This window comes from Antechinus flavipes, chromosome 4 (assembly GCF_016432865.1).
Source record: "Antechinus flavipes isolate AdamAnt ecotype Samford, QLD, Australia chromosome 4, AdamAnt_v2, whole genome shotgun sequence".
Classification (NCBI taxonomy): domain Eukaryota; kingdom Metazoa; phylum Chordata; class Mammalia; order Dasyuromorphia; family Dasyuridae; genus Antechinus; species Antechinus flavipes.
In genome coordinates this window covers 197983090-198002547 of record NC_067401.1, presented here as the reverse complement: position 1 = coordinate 198002547, position 19458 = coordinate 197983090, and the positions used below count along the sequence as shown (strand labels likewise).

General features: G+C 32.9%; 1 protein-coding gene across 4 annotated transcripts in view; it reads right to left on the bottom strand.

Moving 5' to 3' along the window:
• ZFAND3 (zinc finger AN1-type containing 3) overlaps window positions 1–19458 on the bottom strand; it is a 324385-nt gene that overhangs the window by 211202 nt on the left and 93725 nt on the right. For all 4 annotated transcript variants that reach the window (XM_051996857.1, XM_051996856.1, XM_051996855.1 and 1 more), the window contains one exon: window positions 14722–14762. In XM_051996857.1, coding sequence (XP_051852817.1) covers window positions 14722–14762 — 41 coding nt within the window. The remainder of the gene's footprint in view (window positions 1–14721; window positions 14763–19458) is intronic.

Genomic DNA, 19458 nt, shown 5'->3' with positions numbered 1-19458 from the left:
ACAAACTACCATATGAGATAGGTAGCATAAGTAGTATTCTTATTTTATGGGTTAGAAAATAGTTTGAGACATGTAAAGTCACATATATAGGCAGAGTCAGATTAAGGACACATACTCAGGCCTTCTAAATCCAATCCAATGCTTTTTCCCTTCCAAGGAAATCATCCCAGTAGAATTCATCCAGGGAAAATGTGGTTGGTTTTTATCATCTCAAAACTCAACTTTGAGCATTAATTACTTGTTTTCTGAATGTAAAGATTCTTTGCCAGAGTTGCACATCTTAATATTTAAAATCATTATTATTTAACTATCCATCTGTCTCTAAAAATCAGGTCCTATGTGACATTAACAAACATTTGTGGTATAGCATTAAAATTATAAAATATTTTTTGGGTATATTATTATTTTTATTATATTGGCATATCCTTGCCACAAGTACATTTTTTTCCTCCAGATAGTTAAATTGTTCCTTATTTCTATTAAGAAAAAAAAAAAAAAAAAACTCTGTAGTTGAATCTATACAACTTTCTCCTGTTCTTTGTTAGACTGATATCTAAATATGTTAAGCATTTTATAATCATTTAGAATGGAATTTACTTTCCTATTATCATCATCTGTTTGTGCTCTCTCTGCAGTGGTTACTCTGTTTTTATTATGTTGTAGTCTTTAAATGATGTATTTACTATTTCTGCCTTTTTACATTTGCCATTTCTCTGTGCCCTAATACATGGTCGCTTTTTGCAAAAGTTCCATGTAGTACTGAGAAATACATATATTCTTGAGTAGTTTCATTTAGATGTCAAAGCTCTCTTAGCTCTAATTTTTCCAGGAATTTGTTCAGTTTTATATTGTTTCTTTTCTTTTATGTTTTTGTTAAGATTTATCCAAAATCAAGACAGGTATTTTAAAATTACCACTGACTACTATTATTACTTACTATCTAAGCCTTCCTAAAATCCAACTAATTTTTCCTTTATATTAGGACAATTTAAGGTTAAATACTAATAATCAGTTTGTTAACAATAGTTCTTTACAATGTAACATATTTTCTATGTTTATCTCTTTATGTGAGGACTGTTTTTGTTTTTGTTTGAAGGAGGAATACAACTGCTTTTCTAGAGTCACTCTGTGCATTTTAAATTCTTTCCCAAGCCTTCATTTTTATCCACAGCAAAAGGCATTTTGCTTTTCAAGAGCTGTTAACTACCTCCTGGAATCATCAACAAAATGAGCTGTTTTCAGAAATTAATGGTTTAAAAAAAAAGTATTTTTAAAAGAAACATAAATACTAAATTTTCATCATCCAAAAGCCCATATTTCCATAGGCTTTAATAAGCCAGGACTCTTAAAAAATTCTTTACTGCTGAGTTTCCTCAAATCCTGGTGCCTCTTGGCTATATTCTGACAGATCATTTGATCTGCCCATCTGTAAAAAAAAAAAAAAGGGTTCTTATTATCTTAATTTAAAGGTGGCCAGTAAGGTACAATTTCTTTCTGAAACAAAATATGAAAAAGTTTAGAATATCTCATTTATCAGCTATTCTAAATTTAGCAGTTCTATAACTACCATATATCCATCAGATGAGTGAAGTGACAAAAGAGGAAAATGGCAATTGTTGGAAAGGCTAGTGGGAAACACTTTGTTGAACTATGAATTGGTCCATAGACCAAGAACTCAAGAAAACATTCTGAAACTATACTTCAAATTTAATTAAATTATGTGCCACAGCTAGGCAAAGACATATATCCTAAAAAGTGAAAGACAGTAGGCAAAAGGGCAAAATGATTTTCATTAACAAGTTTTGTGGTACCAAAGAAATAGAAACAAAGCTAGTTGCCTGTAAATTAAGAAATGGCTAAAAAATACAATAGTATTATGGTATATCATGATATCTAAATACACGGCACTTAGGTAGGGCAAGAAGATAGCACAGTGGTGGTTACTCAAGTGAGGGGAGCACTAGATTTAGAATCAGGAAGATTCAATTTTCCTGAATTCAAATCTGTCCTTTGGCACTTAGCAGCTGTGTAATCCTGAACAAATCATGTAACCCTATTTGCCTCAGTTCCTCACCTATAAAATAAAAGTTGGAGAAGGAAAGCACAAATCATTCCAATATCTTTGCCGAGAAATCCTCTTGCCCCCAAAAATGCGGTCCTGAAGAATCACACATATCTGAAACCAAACATAACACACACACATATATACACACATATATAATATATATATAAAATATATATAATATGTGTGTGTACACAGATATGTGTCTATATGTATATGTAGATGTGCTGTGTATATATTAAATATGTACATTAAACATGTATACATACACACCTAAATATAATGTTATTGTGCCAGAACTATAAATGGGACAGAATTAAAGAAACCTGATATGAGTCATATGAACTGATAGAGCGGAAAACAAACAGAACTAGGATAACAATTTAAAATTAAAAAAAAAATTAAAAATATAACATTAATAATATTTAAAAAAAAAAAAAGTACAAGAGACTTCAGAATTCTGATCAATTCATGACCAGAATAATAATAGCAAGTATAGCTTGCATTTATATAGTATTTTAAGGTATGTAAGTTTTTTATAAATGTTATCTTATCTGATTCTCACAATAACTCTGGAAGCAGATATTATTATCCCCATTTTGCAGATGTAGAAACTGAGGCAGACAGTGGTTAAAGGACTTGCCCGAGATCACTCAGCTACAAAGCATCACAGACAAGATTTGAATACAGGTCTAGAGTTCTCCAAGGGGTTAACAGACACATCTAAGAAAAAAGGGATGACAAAGCATCCTTCCCACATCTTGTAAAGAAATAAAGATATGTTTTTAAACAAAGTCAAGTCAATGTGTTGATTTCTTTTGCTAAATTACACTAGTTACAAGGGAGAATGGGGAGAATTGGTAGGAAATGAATATGAGAATCAGTGAAATGCTAAATGACAGGAGAGCAAAATGAAGTTAATAAACAGAAACAATAAATCACTACTACTACAAATTATCACTACTACTTTCTTTTTTGCTCTTTATATATTGAAATGTTAACTTATGTTTATTGTTTTATAATTGGTCAATAAACACATATGCTAGACACTGCTAAAAAAAAAAAAAAAGTAAAACCCAAAAAGTCTCTGCACTTGTTGAGAACATGGTCTAATAGGAGAGATAACAAGAAAACAATGTGTAAAAACAAGATGTATATATAGGGTTAAACTGAAAATAATCAATAGAAAGGTGTTCTACAGCTGGGACATGAAAAAACCAGGAAAGCCAAAAGCATCAATGAGGAAAGAGAGAATTCCAAGCATGGCAGACAGCCAGGGAAAACGCTTGCAGTTTAGAGATGGGATTTCTTGTTTGAGAAATGGCAAAGAAGCCAGTATCACTTGATCAAAGAATATGTGGAGTTGGGGAGGAGATCTAAGGGGTAAGAAGACTCAAAAAAAGAAAGAAGCCAACTTATTAAGGGCTTTGGATGCAAAACAATGCATCTTATATTTGAAATACTTGATATGTGATATGTGATATGGTCAGACTTGCACTTCAAAAAATTCACATTGGCAGCTGAATGGAGAACAAATTAGAGTGGAGAGAAGCAAGGAGATCAACCAGCAGGCTACTGCAATTGAGTAAAGAGAGTTGCTACCTAAGACTGCAAATTTTAATGCCAGGCCTTTGTATCCATGCTAATAACAAGAACTATAAAGGTCGAGTAGGGACAAAGTCAGAAGGAATTTGGCTTCGAAGCTATAACTGTACCACCTGCTTTATATGTTCACCTTCCCTTGGAACAAATGGTTGGGAATTAGAAATCAGAGGAGACTGATATTCTAATAAAGAATTTTTATGTAGATACCCTATATGACCATAAAAAAGAACTGAACTTCGAAAAACAAACTTTTAAATATGATCAGTCACATGTGAAAAATTTACAATCTTATAAAGACAAATAAATTATCTTCATCTCTCCCTCTTTAAAAGGACTGATCTTAAACAGTAGCCTATTCTTTCTTAGTCCAAAAGTTAAACCATCTCTTTATTCCCCAGTGAGTGTCAGTCGCACTCAGAGGTGCCATGTTTTATTTAAAGCACACTCTCTCTCAGTAACCACTTTGTTCTAATTGGCAAGGCAAAGCTCGGTCCCCAAAGCACACAGCTCGTTACATTCAGTTTGGATTACAAAAACACGATGAAACAAACTGCATCGAAATGTACAAATTAACGGCTCAGGAGTGCACGACACGGACGTGGAATTAGATTGTAATATGGAACAAAATCCACAGGGAGGCTAGGGAACAAATCACTAGTGTCTCTATAAACTATACAAGGTTTCCAAATGAGCAAATACACAAAGCAGAGCACAAGCTTTTCCATAACTCAACCAAATTGCTACATATGAATAGAACAGGAAAGAAGAATTTTTTTCAACTGTTATGCATATATGTATTAGCGAATGAAGTCACAGACAAGAAAGTTTTAACAAATGAAACCTGAAGAGGTTCTACTATTTAAACATATAACTCATCTTTGCCTTCAGACTTGACAATAGCTAAGCATCATTGCAATTAAGTCATTGTTCCAAATTTTTTAAAAATCATTTGTGAAGCAGAAACACAGGGGACTAAATTAGAAATGGTGTTTCAATATGCAATGCAGAAAGCAAGGTTAATGAGCTTAAAGTTATATGAATAAGATATTCATGGAATAGCAAAGATGTTAAAAAATAGAGATCTCACCTAAGTAGAAAATGTACTAGACAAAAATACTTCCCCTTTGCAACAAATAAGCTGTTCATAACAACATTCCTCTAATTTTTTTTTTCATTTCTGACATCAAATAGCCACTGAGAGATCCCAAGATAAAACACACAGCCTTTGTTACCATATGAATTTTTGACACATGAAATGTAACACATTTATTCAAAATTGCTAATACATTCCCATATACATTTTGGGATCATCTTCAGGTTTATTTGCCTTCTGCTGCTTCATTGCAGGGTATTTTCTAGTGAACTTGTCATATACAATCATATACAATAGTTTGTCATGCTTTTGTACCATGATACCTCAGAAACATGCCCAGAATATATATTCTCTCCATATGCACAATTTACAAAATAGTTTTATAATTTGCTTTTGTCTTTTAAGACCACACAGACTACATTCTCACCAGAATAGGATACTAACCTTTTAGTCCATGAGTATCTTTACAATATTAATATTTTGTCCTAAAATCTTTAAAAAATCAATCCAAGCAAAATTATTAAAATTAAACAATTAAGGATAGTTAAAACATAGTGATCCCTTCATTCTAGAACTGGTTTTATTTTTAAATACCTTTTCCCCCAATTATATGCTAAAACAATTTCTTACTTTTTTTAAGTTTTAAATTCCAAATTCTATTACCCCCTCCCCCTTGGACAGTATAACCCATATAGGTTATAAAGGCGCAATCATGCAAAATATGGCCCTATTAATCATTTTGTAGAAGAGGATGATAGGGAGAAAGAATGCTTCAATGGTATTCAGACAACATCAATTCTTTCTCTGGAGGAGTAGCACATGTTTTATCTTAAGACCTTTGGGACCAAATCAGATCACTGTATTGATGAAACCACAATACTGCTGTTGCTACGTACAATTGTCTCATGATTCTACTCACTTTCCTTTGCATCAATTTATGTAAGTTTTTCTGAAATCATCATGCTTTCATTTCTTATAGCACAATTAATTTAGAATTGATGTTATTTAAAAATGACAAGAATGGCCAGGACTAGAGCATTTAAATTATTTTATATGTTCAAATACCTTAATAACAAACATATACCGGGATACTTTTTAGAAAACAGACTCTGAAGAACAAATAATATATAAAAGACATGAAACTAGGAGTTATTTTAACACACTAGATAACACAATTGGAATCCAAAAGGTTCACACAACAGGATAGAATGATAAGCCAAATGTAAAAAGATTTAATAAGAATACCTAAGTCCTACAAATATGTTTTAAAAAAATTATTTAAGTACAGACCAAAAAAGGCATGATTAGAGAATAGTTCATATGGAAAAAGGCCAGTCATTTTAATTCACTGCAAACTTGCTGACTGAATAGTGTAACAGCATCAAAAGAGGTAATATAATCTTAGGCTACGTTACAGAAATTCTAGTTCCTATGGGGAGAGAGAATTAACAGAATGAAGCACAACCAAAAGGAGATCAACAAGTGTAGAAAAATAAATTAAATTGAATTTTTTTAAAAAGGAAGAAAAAAATAAATTATCATATGAAGAAACTTCCTACTTGGGAGAAAGTATGGAGGAGTTTAAGATATCAGAATGAAGAAGAATAGGATAGAAAAATTTTGACTCTAAATAAAAAAAACTTTGTAATAATTAGAATTGTTCTGAAATGGAATAAGCTGTCCACTTGGACACTAACTTCCTCCTATCAGAGGTTCTTCAATTAAAGGCTAATAGATAAGTCATCATTTGGTAGCAATTTTTAAGAAGGTAATTATGTATTTGTGAGGATAGTACACCAAGCAACATTTTAGGCCCATTTAAATTTTGAGAATCTATAATTGTTAATGATCCAAACTTCTGACTTCCTCATTCATTCAGATTCATCTGAAATTTGTAATTTTAGAAAGCTGTTAGAGATCTTTAGAGATTAAGTGATCTATCCAGGGTATAAAAGACAAGAACATGAACCCACAACACTAATTCAAAAGTCAACCATCTGTCCAACATGCTACACCACCTCTCAAATTTATAAATAAAAATGAAACTTCTCCCTTCTTCAACCAACAGCTCAAGCAAGAAGGAAATATATGTTTTAGTTTTGTATGAAGTAGCTAAAGTAGTAGATCACAAGAGCTGAAGAGATCATCTAGCCTAGGGCTTTTCAAACTTTTTCCACTTGCAAACCCTACCTTTTTTCCAGAGAAATTTTTACATGACGCCAACACACAGGTATATAAAATAAGTACACAAATCAAACATTTTCTGATAGTAAATCATAATTTTGCGACCCTCCACATTCAGCCACAAAATTCCCATCTGAGGTCATTGTTTAAGTTTAAGAGGCTTTGATTAGCCCAATTCTCTACAGATGAGGGGGGAAAAAGGCCCAGAGAGATAAAAATGTTCCAAATCAGATCAGTAGCAAGTAGCCAATCTAGGATATTAATCCAGTTTCTGTGAATCCAAAATCCAAAACTTAATTCTACTGTTATACATTAGCTACCTGATGGACCCAATTAACTCTAAGCGGCACTAAGCTACTAAAAAGAGCACAGATAGAAAAGTTCTCCAGAACATCTATCTTCTCAAATAATAATCTGAAATAACTTTGCATACAACCTCAGAAAAGGCCCTTGGGTTTCACAGGAAGTTCCTTACTCATCTATTTACCAAAAAACTTCACTTAGCCCTTCCATCTAATCATATTACTTATCTCATATGTACTCATGAGCACGTGAACATGTAACTTAATATTTATCTGGTAACTGACCCCTTAAAATACGTCTTTCTAATTTGACATACATTGTCACTGAAAGTATTTACATAGAAATTAGGAAGGAAGCTCCAGAACAACATTCTAGGTTTTGAAGGGTTATTTCTATCAATTTGTTTGAATAAAGTTTATAACAGGCAGTTTTCTAAAAGAAACAATGTAGAGAATAAGAATAAAGCAAATGGAGATAACCAGAGCTACGTTAAAATAGAAACAAGAGCTATTGATTTCTCCAACTTCCCTATTAATGGACCTTAATGGACCTAAAAGGCACTTTGCTTTTCTTGCTATTTATCAGATAGTATTGAGACTGATTTCTCTTTAGAAAAGATCATTATTTTTGACATGATCTACATAACATCTTCAAAAAAAAAAAAAAATGCTTCATTTACCTTAAAGAGGACAGTGATTGACTATTAACTTAAAAGCACTAATCACTTGGTCCTCAAACTAAAGTAGCATTTTCTAGATACCAGGTGCTTACTAAGAGTTTCATTCTACTCACCATTTAAAACCTACTATTAGTCACCATTTTATTGGGCAGTGGGCAGGTTCTTTCTAGGGCATATTACTAAAGATATAGTTACCAGCTTTCAAATAAGAGATTTGAACTAAGAAAGCAGGAGGCTTTCTGAAACTCTACTTCAAAAATAGAGAACGTATATCAATAACCTGGACAAAAGAACTTTATTGGAAAAAACAATAAAATAATCTGATGTTTGGCAAATAGCAACAAGCTTCCTTTGTTTAACTGTGAGGTATTGCAGAGGTACCCTGCTGACTTCTACTAATAATCAAGATGTTACAGAAAGCATTTTGTTTTACATTAATATTATATAAGTTCAAAGAGTAAAGAACATCTTCTGTGTTATAATACTTGAGAAATGCAAATTAAAGAAACTCTAAAGCTTTATCTACTATCCATCAAATTGGCAAAGGTGATAAGAAAAAAAATAAAGATTGGAGTGACTATGGAAAGACGGGCACATTAAGACATTTTTTGGTAGAGCTATGAATGGCAATTGGGACCACTTCAGAGAAACCTGGGAAGCCTTGTATGAACTGATATAGAATGATGTGAATGAATGAAAACAATATTATATAATAGCAATACTATAAAAACAACTTTCATTTCACGATGAAATATGCTGTCCATACCTCCTGACAGTGAAGTAGGACATAGATTAATGGATTCAGGGTGCAGAGTGAGACATTTAAAAAAATAAATGAATGAATGAATATATCTACATATGTGTATATTTATAAATATATATATTTTATATATTTAAAACTAGTGTGCAAATTAGTTTTCTTTCAACATATTTTCACATACATATTTGTTACAAAGGTTTTAATTTTTACTTTCTTTTTCCCCCAATAAGGGCAGAAAGGAAGAGAAAATTAAAAAAAAATTTTGTTAATATATCATTATGTATGCATATCAAGGCATTCAAGCCCATTCAATATTTGTATGTACTGAAACTAGGAAATATGAATCTTTGAGTTCAGAGATGTCAAATTATTTATATGAGGTTATTTAGCAAAGATATAGCGTTTTAGTTGCACTAAAAATTGTTTATTCCTCATAACCGAAATATAAGCAAGTTTTCTTGAGATTTTTATAAGTTTTTCTGCTATTAGCTCCTATTCAACCATCAGTCATTACATATATAGTATTATCTCAGTAACTGAAACTCATGTGGAACTATATGAATTTATTAAAAATGTAAACTAAAGAATTTTTTTTAAATTTACAAAATACAAACAATACAAAAATAATATCCCCCAAAAGAAATCTTAATATATTTCCCATTTCTTCCCTTAGTGAGGGATTAAAGATGTGGAATGTTTTATATATGCAGTATCATATATATTGATTGGTTTTACTGAACTTTTTTTTTTTAATAGTTGATTTAAAAAAGAAATCCCTCATTTTAATCTTTCAATAAAAATATTGATTTGCTGATTTGAAAAGGGCATATATTCTGAAATTAAGGTAGGATTAAAAATAAAAAATCCCGAGTTATTTTTACCTTCTGAATCCAATTCTCCCTGTGCAGCGGGAGAACTGTTCGGTTCTGCAAATATGTATTGTATCTAGGATATACTGCAACATATTTAACATATATAGGACTGCTTGCCATCTTGGGGGGGGGTGGGGGGGAAGAGGAGGGAGGGAGGGGAAAAAAACGAAACATAAGTGATTGCAAGGGATAATGTTGTGTAAAAATTATCCTGGCATGGATTCTGTCAATACAAAGTTATTATTAAATAAAATTAAATTAAAAAAAAAAAGTAAAAAATCAATAATATGTCTTAGACACTTATTAGTTATGTAACCCTCGGGGCTAGTCACTTAACCCTACTTGCCTTAATTTCTTCATCTGTAAAATGATCAGGAGAAGGAAATAGCAAACTACTCTAATATCTGCAAAGAAAACTCCAATGGGGTCATGAGAAGTCTGATACAAATGAAAAACAAGTAATCTAAATTAATAAGAAAAAAGCAGAATTTGTTATAAGTACATTGATTATTTATATTAATAAATGGATACTTTTAGAGAAAAAGATACTGGAAAATAATTTATTCCTTTAATACTATTAAAAAATTCTTTCTGTAACTGTGTAAAACAAGAACTTTTTCTAAGTCTGTATATACCATGATAAACCTAGCCACAGTCCAAATTATTAAAAATTTCCATTCAGTCTCACCAGAATTAAATAGGTTTTATTGTCTCTGTGTATTCTCTATAAAATCCACACATAAAAACATCTCAACAGATGGAAAAATCCTTGCAAAGGCTTTAAGTGATTCTTGTCTCTCTTCTTGGATTATTCTTGGTCCTAAGAGAGATACTAGTAGGTGCCGAGACAGTTTTCTCAAGATATGTTAAAGTATGATTTTTGTGAGGGAGGGAACTGGAGGATTATTCAAAAGGGGTATGAAATAAGGAGACTGAAAGAGAAATAAACAGTGACAGAAGGAAAAGAAACATAAAAATTAGTTTTTAGGAAATTAATTTTAGTGGCATCCTATGGAAGTATTCATCTACTCATTACCTCTTGGAGGAAACAAAACCATAACACTTCAGGATATGATTAAATTGATTTATCCAGACTACTTCAGAACTTCTAGATAATTTTAATACAGTAATATTTTCAGGGTTAAACCTATAAAAAAGCAAAGCTCTTTAAAGAATGCACGTGCGCGCGCGCGCACACACACACACACACACACACACCCTTTCCCCCCTCCCCAACATCCATAAAGCTATTTAGGTAACCTCCAAATAAAGTCTAGTGACTTCACCATTTAAAGAGAATAGTTGCCAATCTCCAATCTGGGAATTTCCCATGGTTAAATCCAAGTCACAAAGTAATTTTCAAGTCCAGGTAATGAAAATAGACAACTGATAACTTAGACCTGGGAGAGATATCATATATATATTACAATCTAGGAAAAAAAACAAAACAGCATAAACAATTGATAAGGCCTTTTAAACATTAGCCACAATGGTTTCCTTTCAAGCTTCTCTAGGGCTACAACAATGAATTCAAATCCCTGTTTTCTCCAAAGTTGATGGAAATAGCCAGAACTAGACATTCTTCCATAAAAAATGGACTGCTGAAGGAAACTAGTTGCTGGGGTTTTACCTTCCCAAGCATTTTTTCATTAATTCTTTTTAAAAAGTAATCAAGTCTGCCTACCCTTTTGTCCCTTTTATTGCACTCTTGCTATCCAAGTAACATACATGAACAAGGGACTAATGACAACAAAAGAAAATGGCTTAGAAGTGGTATTTACTTTGGGAATCTTATCCCTTCTCCCTGCCTGACAAACTAGTAATGGCCTAACCCACTATTCTCAAGAAAAATGGTGAATACACTTCTCTGCTCTACACTTCAATAACGCAGTCAAAAGTATTATGGGAATTTCCATTACACAAATTTTTTCCAGAAGCAATTTCACAAATCTCACCAATCCACATTGTCACATGAAGTTTTGTTTGTTTTTAAGCAATTTTTCACTTCACCTTTAAAGCAGTGATTGGGAGTTTGACAAAAATAATTTTCAAATTGTGCACTCTTCTCCACTAGTGTTTCACAATTCTGATTTTTGCTACAATTTACCCCAGATGAACTCACCAAATGAGACTTTCAAATTGACTACTGTTCCTTCTTTCCCCAGCTAACTATATTCAAGAAAAGGAGGAGAAAGGAAGGGAAGAGGGGAGAGAATGACTCCTATAGGGAAGACATGGAATTCCTCACTCTAGAATGAAGATAACTCCCTTAAAATTCTAAACACCAATGATTTCAAGGAAAACTTGAACAGTCAGCAAATGCCATAAATGCCATAAAACCGCCAAAAACATAAAGATTTGTGGCCTAAAGAAACAAGAAACAATCAAACCAAAAGAGGAAAAGAAAAAAAAAAAAAAATCCAAATTACAATAGTTTTTTTGGAGGGGAAATAGGAATTTAAAGTTTTTGATCTGTTTCAATAAGAACTAATTAACTAATTTGGAGAACTTAAAAGTAGAACAAATTATTCAAAAGTAATTGGAGGCAGCTAGGTGGCACAATGGGCAACTAAGTGATTCAGTGGATAGAGCACCAGCCTTGAAGTCAGGAAGACCTGAGTTCAAATGGGGTTTCAGACACTTAAGACGTCCTAGCTGTGTGACCCTGGACAAGTCACTAAACCCCAATGCCTCAGCCAAAAAAAAAAAAGGTAATTGACTCTTCCAAAAGCCATGCTCATAAAAGGAATATCTTAGATAAAGTTTCAACATAAAAAGAAATACATATTCAAAGTTAAAGTTTATTATCAGTGAACATCCATTTATTTACATTTGTGACATATGTTCAGGTGCCAAAAAATATATAATTATATATATTAATTATATATTATATTTATTTATGTAAAATATCAGGAAGTGAATTAACTATTGTGTCTATTGTAAAGGTTAATTAGGAAATGATTAAACCATTAAAAAAATTCTCAAATTGTCAGCAGGTTGAAAACATTGATTTTTACCATACTCACCATGGTATATTGTGTTCATTCATTTTCCAGTCATAGATGATCCTTCATGACCTCATTTGGGATGATCTTGGCAAAGATACTTTTTTGCCACTTCCTTCTCTAGCTTATTTTACAGATGAGAAAATTGAAGCAAACAAAGTAACTTGCCTAGGATCACAGAGCTAGGAAGTGTCTATGGTCACATTTGAACTCAGATCTTCCTTATTCCACAGACAGTACTCTATCTATTTGTGCCATTCCTTGCTATACTCTCAAACTTCTAATCAAACATTCTTCATGACCTCTCTTTACTATTTAACATGTTGAACATCCTTTTCTCCTGAATAATCTCTTCTTTCTGGATTTTTGAGGCACCACTCTTTCCTATTTCTCCTATCTATCAGAGTACTCCTTTCTCAGTCTCCTCTGATCAGTTCTCATTCAGGTAACACCAATCTAATGATAAAGTATTCTCACAGGGCTCTCTCCTATGTTCTCTTCTCCCTCAAGTCTACCTATCCAGACATAACTTCTCGACCTCTAGTCTCATATTTCTAAAGGCCTTTCAGAAATCTCAAACTATATGTTCACACTTTAAACTCTAGATTCAAAACTGAGTTCATTATATCTTTCACTCCAAAACTTCACAGAGTACCATGATCCTTAGTCTGTCAGGCTCTCACTATTTTTCAAATCACAATTTTTCAAATCCTCACTATAATCTTACTTTCCCCTCCCCCAATCCCAGTACCCAAATCTGGGGGGCAATGCCTGTCAATTTCACCCTTGTAACATTTATTTTACTATTCCCCCTTCTCTCTGATAATGCCACTGCCCTGATAAGAATCCTCATCCCGTCATTTTAACAGCCTGCTGGTGTGTCTATCTGCCTCAAGTCTGATCCATCCTCCTTTAAGCTACAAAAGTGATTTTCCTGTAGCACAGATCCAACCATATTATTCCTTTACTCTACAAGTTCCCCTGGGCTCCCTAACTCCTGCCCTTCATAATCTAACCCCCTCTTCTCTTACCTTTCCAATTTTTTTATACCTTGGCTCCTCAAATATATGGGCTTCAATCTAATGACACCAACCTCCGAGAATTTTTTTGGACTGCCCTCTATGCCTGGAATGCACTCTTTCCTGGTTTCCCAGGTTTCCCTAGAATCCCATTCAAAATATTCCCAAACTCTCTTAATCCCAGTGTTTTCCCTTCTTACCGTTCCTATTTATACTGCACATAACTGGTTTGTTCACTTGCTGTATATACCCTGTTACATTATGAGTCTTAAAGGGTGGAACTGTCTTTTGTCCTTTTTGGCAATCCCAGCACTTAGTACAGTGCCTGCACAATGTAGATGCTAAATAAATAATTATTGATTGACATCTAGAGGTTCCAAGATTATAGTGTAATACTGAGATTATTTTCTCATGGAAAATCGAAAAGAATACAATTAAAGTAAGTGAAAATGAAGTGGAAAAAAAATGGAAATTAATTTTAGTACAATGAGACTCAACATTGGATAGGAAGGGCCTCGTTTGATAATAAAGATTCATAAACCAAGAAGTCAAACTATCCAAAATTTTAGAACTCTTTTAAAGGAACCTTAGAGAGTATATCATCCAAACCATTCCTCCACCCAACACACATGTGCGCACGCGCACATACACACACACACACACACACACACACACACAACTTTTTTATTTTAATAAATGAGGAAGATGACCCAGAAAAAAGAAATGAATTGCTCATGATCAAACAAAAAACTGTTTATATTGAGGGACGACAGCATTCCTCATTATGGAGTTAATTATTCAAATCAGGATGACGGGAAATATTGTCATATTAAAATTAAGAGTTTTACAGTTCAAGGTCATATCAGACACATCTGTAAATTGTAGCAAGTAAAACTTAATTGGTTCATATACACAAAAGGATCTTATATTTTATACATTGAAGGCTGTATCAACAATACTAAGCAAATAAATGAAGCAACAAAGTGAGGAGCATCTGATTTCACACAAACACTAAGAAAACAAAACCCCATGCATACACCCAAAAGAAGTGCCAACCATATGATTTAGATTGTCTAACGATAACAAATAACAAACAAAACAAAACAAAACAAAAACAAACCACCTTGTACTGCACTTACCAGCAAAGCATTTGGAACAGAGATTCATAGTCTTGCTGGACCTGGGGCAAAAAAAAAGAAAAAAAGAAAAAAGCTAAAAATTCAGTATCATTCTAATCAATACACAAGGAATTTGAAGGGTAGGTATGCAGAATATTTTCTGGCCAGGCACCTAGACACTAATAAACAAACAACAAGTCACTTCAGGGCAGAGAAAAACTCTTTATGTTCCGTTTCCCCCCCCTCACAAACTTGTTACTCAATTCTTTCCTAAAGCATAAATAAGCAGCTTATAATAATAAGCAGCAGCTTAATATAGGTAGGGGTTCAAAATACACAATCAACAATTCCCCAAAATTTTAAAGACATCAAATAAGACGACAAATGTCTGATTATTATCAAAGTAGAGAATACTGTTTTCTGTACTTAGAAAACACAAATGTTCTAACTTTAACCCACAGGGAAAAATATCCTTTATAAAAGTCTCTCTTACATGAACTGATGCTAAGTGAAATGAGCAGAACCAAGAGATCATTATATACCTCAACAACGATACTGTATGAGGATGTTTTCTGATGGAAGTGGATTTCTTCAACAAAGAGATTTAACTCAGTTTCAATTGATCAAGGATGGAGAGAAGTAGCTACACCCAAAGAAAGAACACTGGGAAATGAATGTAAACTGCTTGCATTTTTGTCTTTCTTTCCAGGTTATTTTTACCTTCTGAATCCAGTTCTTCTGTGCAACAAGAGAACTGTTTGGTTCTGCACACATATATTGTATCTAGGATACACTGTGACATATTTAACTTGTATAGGACTACTTGCCATCTGGGGGAGGGGATGAAGGGATGGAGGGGAGAAGTCGGAACAGAAGTGAGTGCAAGGGATAATGTTGTAAAAAAAATTACCCAGGCACGGACCTTGTCAATAAAAAGTTATAATAAAAAAAATTAAAAAGAAAAAAAGAAAGAAAGAAAGAAAGAAAGTGTCTCTAAAAGGGACAGGGAGAAGGAAAAGTTATCCTGGGACAAGATAAAAACTTTCACTAGATTCAGAACTTAAATCTTTTGCTTTCTGAATTTATTCATTTGCCAAACAAGATTTTCTCTTCTGCAAAATAGCTGAATCTATACATTTCTCTCTACTTCAGGGTTTTATCATAACAAAATTAGTATCATTTTTTTCCCTCTGGACATCTTTCCTCTGTTCTGCAAAATTATTTTCCATCTACAACACTACTCTGAACATCCCACAACTCTACAACATGTTCCCATCCTTCCCTATCCCAATTAAATCAAATCAAATGCTTTCCAAACTCTCAAACTGAAGGCCTAATTGTTCCAATTATCATTCTAAGGAATGATGGTCCCTCTTACCTTTTTTGAATTGTAAGGGGCCAAAGGCTAGCCCTCAAGTCTTACCAGATCTCAGATTTAGAATTTAGAAACTGATTAACACATTCATTTTATAAATCAAAAAACAGGTACCGAGGCCTAGCAGCCCAGAAGGTGACTCATACAGGTGGAAAACAACAGAATCTAAGACATAAGCTTAGTTCCCAGGACTATATGTTCAGCATTCTCTTTGACCTGTCCCCAATCTTGTTCTTGGCTGACACCTAACAGGCAAATTCGCCTTATAAACTGTACATGTTTTAATCTGGAAAATAATTAAAATATAAAACAAACTTTAATAGAAAAATTAAACTTGAAGTTATGTTCAATGAAGGCTGGTTTTACCATTTATCCTTCCCATAAATTTGATTTAACTTAAAATCCATCTTCCAGGAAGTTATTCCTACCTAAATTAACACCACCTCAATCCCAAACAAAAACACAATACCAGACCTTCTATCCACATAACTATGACAGAAATTAATGAATGAATATAGCATGTTAAGTGCTTTTGAACAATAGGGATATGGGAAGGAGAGAAGGGTAATTTCTGCTCTCAAGGAACTAACATTACAATAGAGGATACAACACATATGGTATGGAAGGTTTTGGTGGAAAGTCAGATGGAATGACCCCATGATTGGTTTTTTTCTTTTGGTTGTCCTTGAGTCATTTCAGTTCTGTTGGACTCTTCATGACCCCATTTGGGATTTTCTTAACAAAGAGTGGTTTGCCATTTCCTTATTCAATATCTCATCTGATAGATAAGGAAACTGGCACAAATAGGGGTAAGCAAATTGCCCAGGGTCACACAATTAATACTTGTCTGAGGCCATATGGATTTGCACTCAGGAAGATGATTCTTTCTGATTCCAAGCCTGGCACTCTATCCATGACACCATTTAGCTGCCCACCTATGAACCAAAGCAAGCAATGCCTTGTTCTTCAATATTATTGCCAATGATAAAGTTATATTCATTTCCAACGTTGAACCATTTAATAGTAACAAGGACTGGTGACAAAAAGATTCTTTTTTGGGTTATCAATAGCACCTACAGGAGCATTATACCTCCATAGGGATACAGTAATACTCTTGCTATTCTATACTAATTTGCACATGTTGCCCTTTTAAGGACTAAATTTATTGAAGTCAAATTATATTATTTAATTATATGTTTCAGAGAGCACTTGAAAAATGGTCTCTTAACTTAGTATAAAAGCTTTTTGATACTGTCAGACTCTTGTGATTTCATTCTGACTCAGATTAGAGGTCTGAATTTGTGGTAGGATAGGGCCCACTTCAGTGTGAACATTCTGCAAGTCATCACTAAGAAGTGTTCACACTAGCTTAAGTTCACAAAGATAAGAACTTTTGTTGTCAGTCACTCTACCTTCCCTGAGGTTCTTGTCAATTAGGCAAAAGAAAAAGAAAAAATGTTATTAAATGACATAAATTCTTATACTTGGAATGGCCTAAAGCTGTTGACATAGAATTACCAATCTGTTTATGCCCTAAAAGCTCAATCTAAAAGGAATCCCTCATAATTTTATAAAAAATTTAGCACAAAAATTTTATAAAAAATAGATTCACTATATTAGGAACTTTATTTCCTAAGACCCTGTTACTTAGGATGGTCTAGTTTTTCTTAAGGCCCTATTCCACACAGAGTAAGTCAGCCTTGTCTTAAAAGATAAATAAAACTGTCCTCAAGATTTTGTTGGCTCAGGTTTAAAAGGCTACATTTTTGGTGTCCCAAATTCAAAAACCCCAAGGACTTTAGGGACTGATTACAGACTGCTTAAGCTTGATGACTAATACGAAAATTATATTCATCTGAATCCAGGATGCTTACTTGGTGAATTAACCTGTACTTTCCTATGAATGTCTTTCTCCCTCTATGACTAAGAAAAGCTCATTTTGTTAACAATTAGCAGTATCTAATTTTGTTCCAATTGTGAGTTTATAGACCCTGACTTGGTCTAATGAAAAGTGGCCACTGTCATCTTGGAATATTTACTCTTAAGACACAAAATACTGTCCCACCATGATGTCTGTCAGACCTAAAACATAACAGAATTATGGTAATAAAAAAATTCACATTTTTATTGTCCATTTCAAATTTAGGTATCTACCTATAAAAAGCATTGCTTTGGTAGTTTCACTGGTATGGTGGTAAATAAATTAAGTACTACTGTTACTTTTATCATAATTATTGAACCTATTCTCACAAACAATGAATATTTCCCCAATTATTTAGAACTGTCTTTATTTGTGATTTGTTTCTCATTGTAATCATATAAATTCTGTATAGGTAGATTAGATTCCCAATATTTTATACAGTTGATAGGCTCCCCATAGACAATGAGAAATTAATTTAAGATCTCCTTTTTCTATTTTTTTTTCAAATAACTTTTGTGTATTGTAATTAATTCTTTAAAATGTTTACATAGAGTTCATTTGTAAATCTATCTGGTGCCGATTTTTTCCCTTCTTTTGGGAGCTCATTCATGGCTTATTCACTGAGTATTTATGAAGCTTTTGTTCTGTTCACCCCAGGCTTTCAAGATTTTGTTAATATTTAATCAATTTCATTTAAGTTGCCAGTTTAATTAGCACATAATTAGGCCAAGATGCTAATATTTCCTGTTATTACCTCTTTATTTGGTGGTAATTTACTTTTCATTTTTCATAATAGCAATTTTGTTTTCCTTTTTAAACCAAATTAACCAAATATTTACAAGTTTTATTATTGTTTAAAACCATCTTCTGGGTTTTGATTCATTCAATGGTTTTGTTTGCAATTTTGTTCATCTCCTTTTGACTTTCTATTTTTCTATTTTGTACTTAATTTTTGCTTTAATTTTCATAAGTGAAAGTCTAGGTACCCAATACATAAAAACAAAACAAGCAACAGTTGTGCTTTGAGAAGCCCAAAGAATCCAGCTATTGAGGTAAGAATTCATTAAATAAAATCCATTTGAAAAACGTTAAGTCAATGTCACACCAAATACCAAAAAAAGCTCCAAATGGATACATGACTTTGATATAAAGAATAATATCATAAGCAAATTAGGAGAGAAAAAGAAATTATTAGATCTATGGATAGGGAAAGAGTTTATGATCTAGTAGAGAGATACAGAACATCACAGACAATAAGAGATAATTGTGATTAGACATATTAAATTTTCACACAAACAAAAGCAATCCAGCTAAAATTCAAAGAGAAGCCAGTAACTAATCAATAGTCATTGTGATAATGCATAGGTTACATATAAGTGTTCAAATTTCCCTGAAAATTCTGTATGAAATTAAGAAAGATAAATGTCTTCCAATGTTGGAAGACTTTAGAAAGAAATTATGT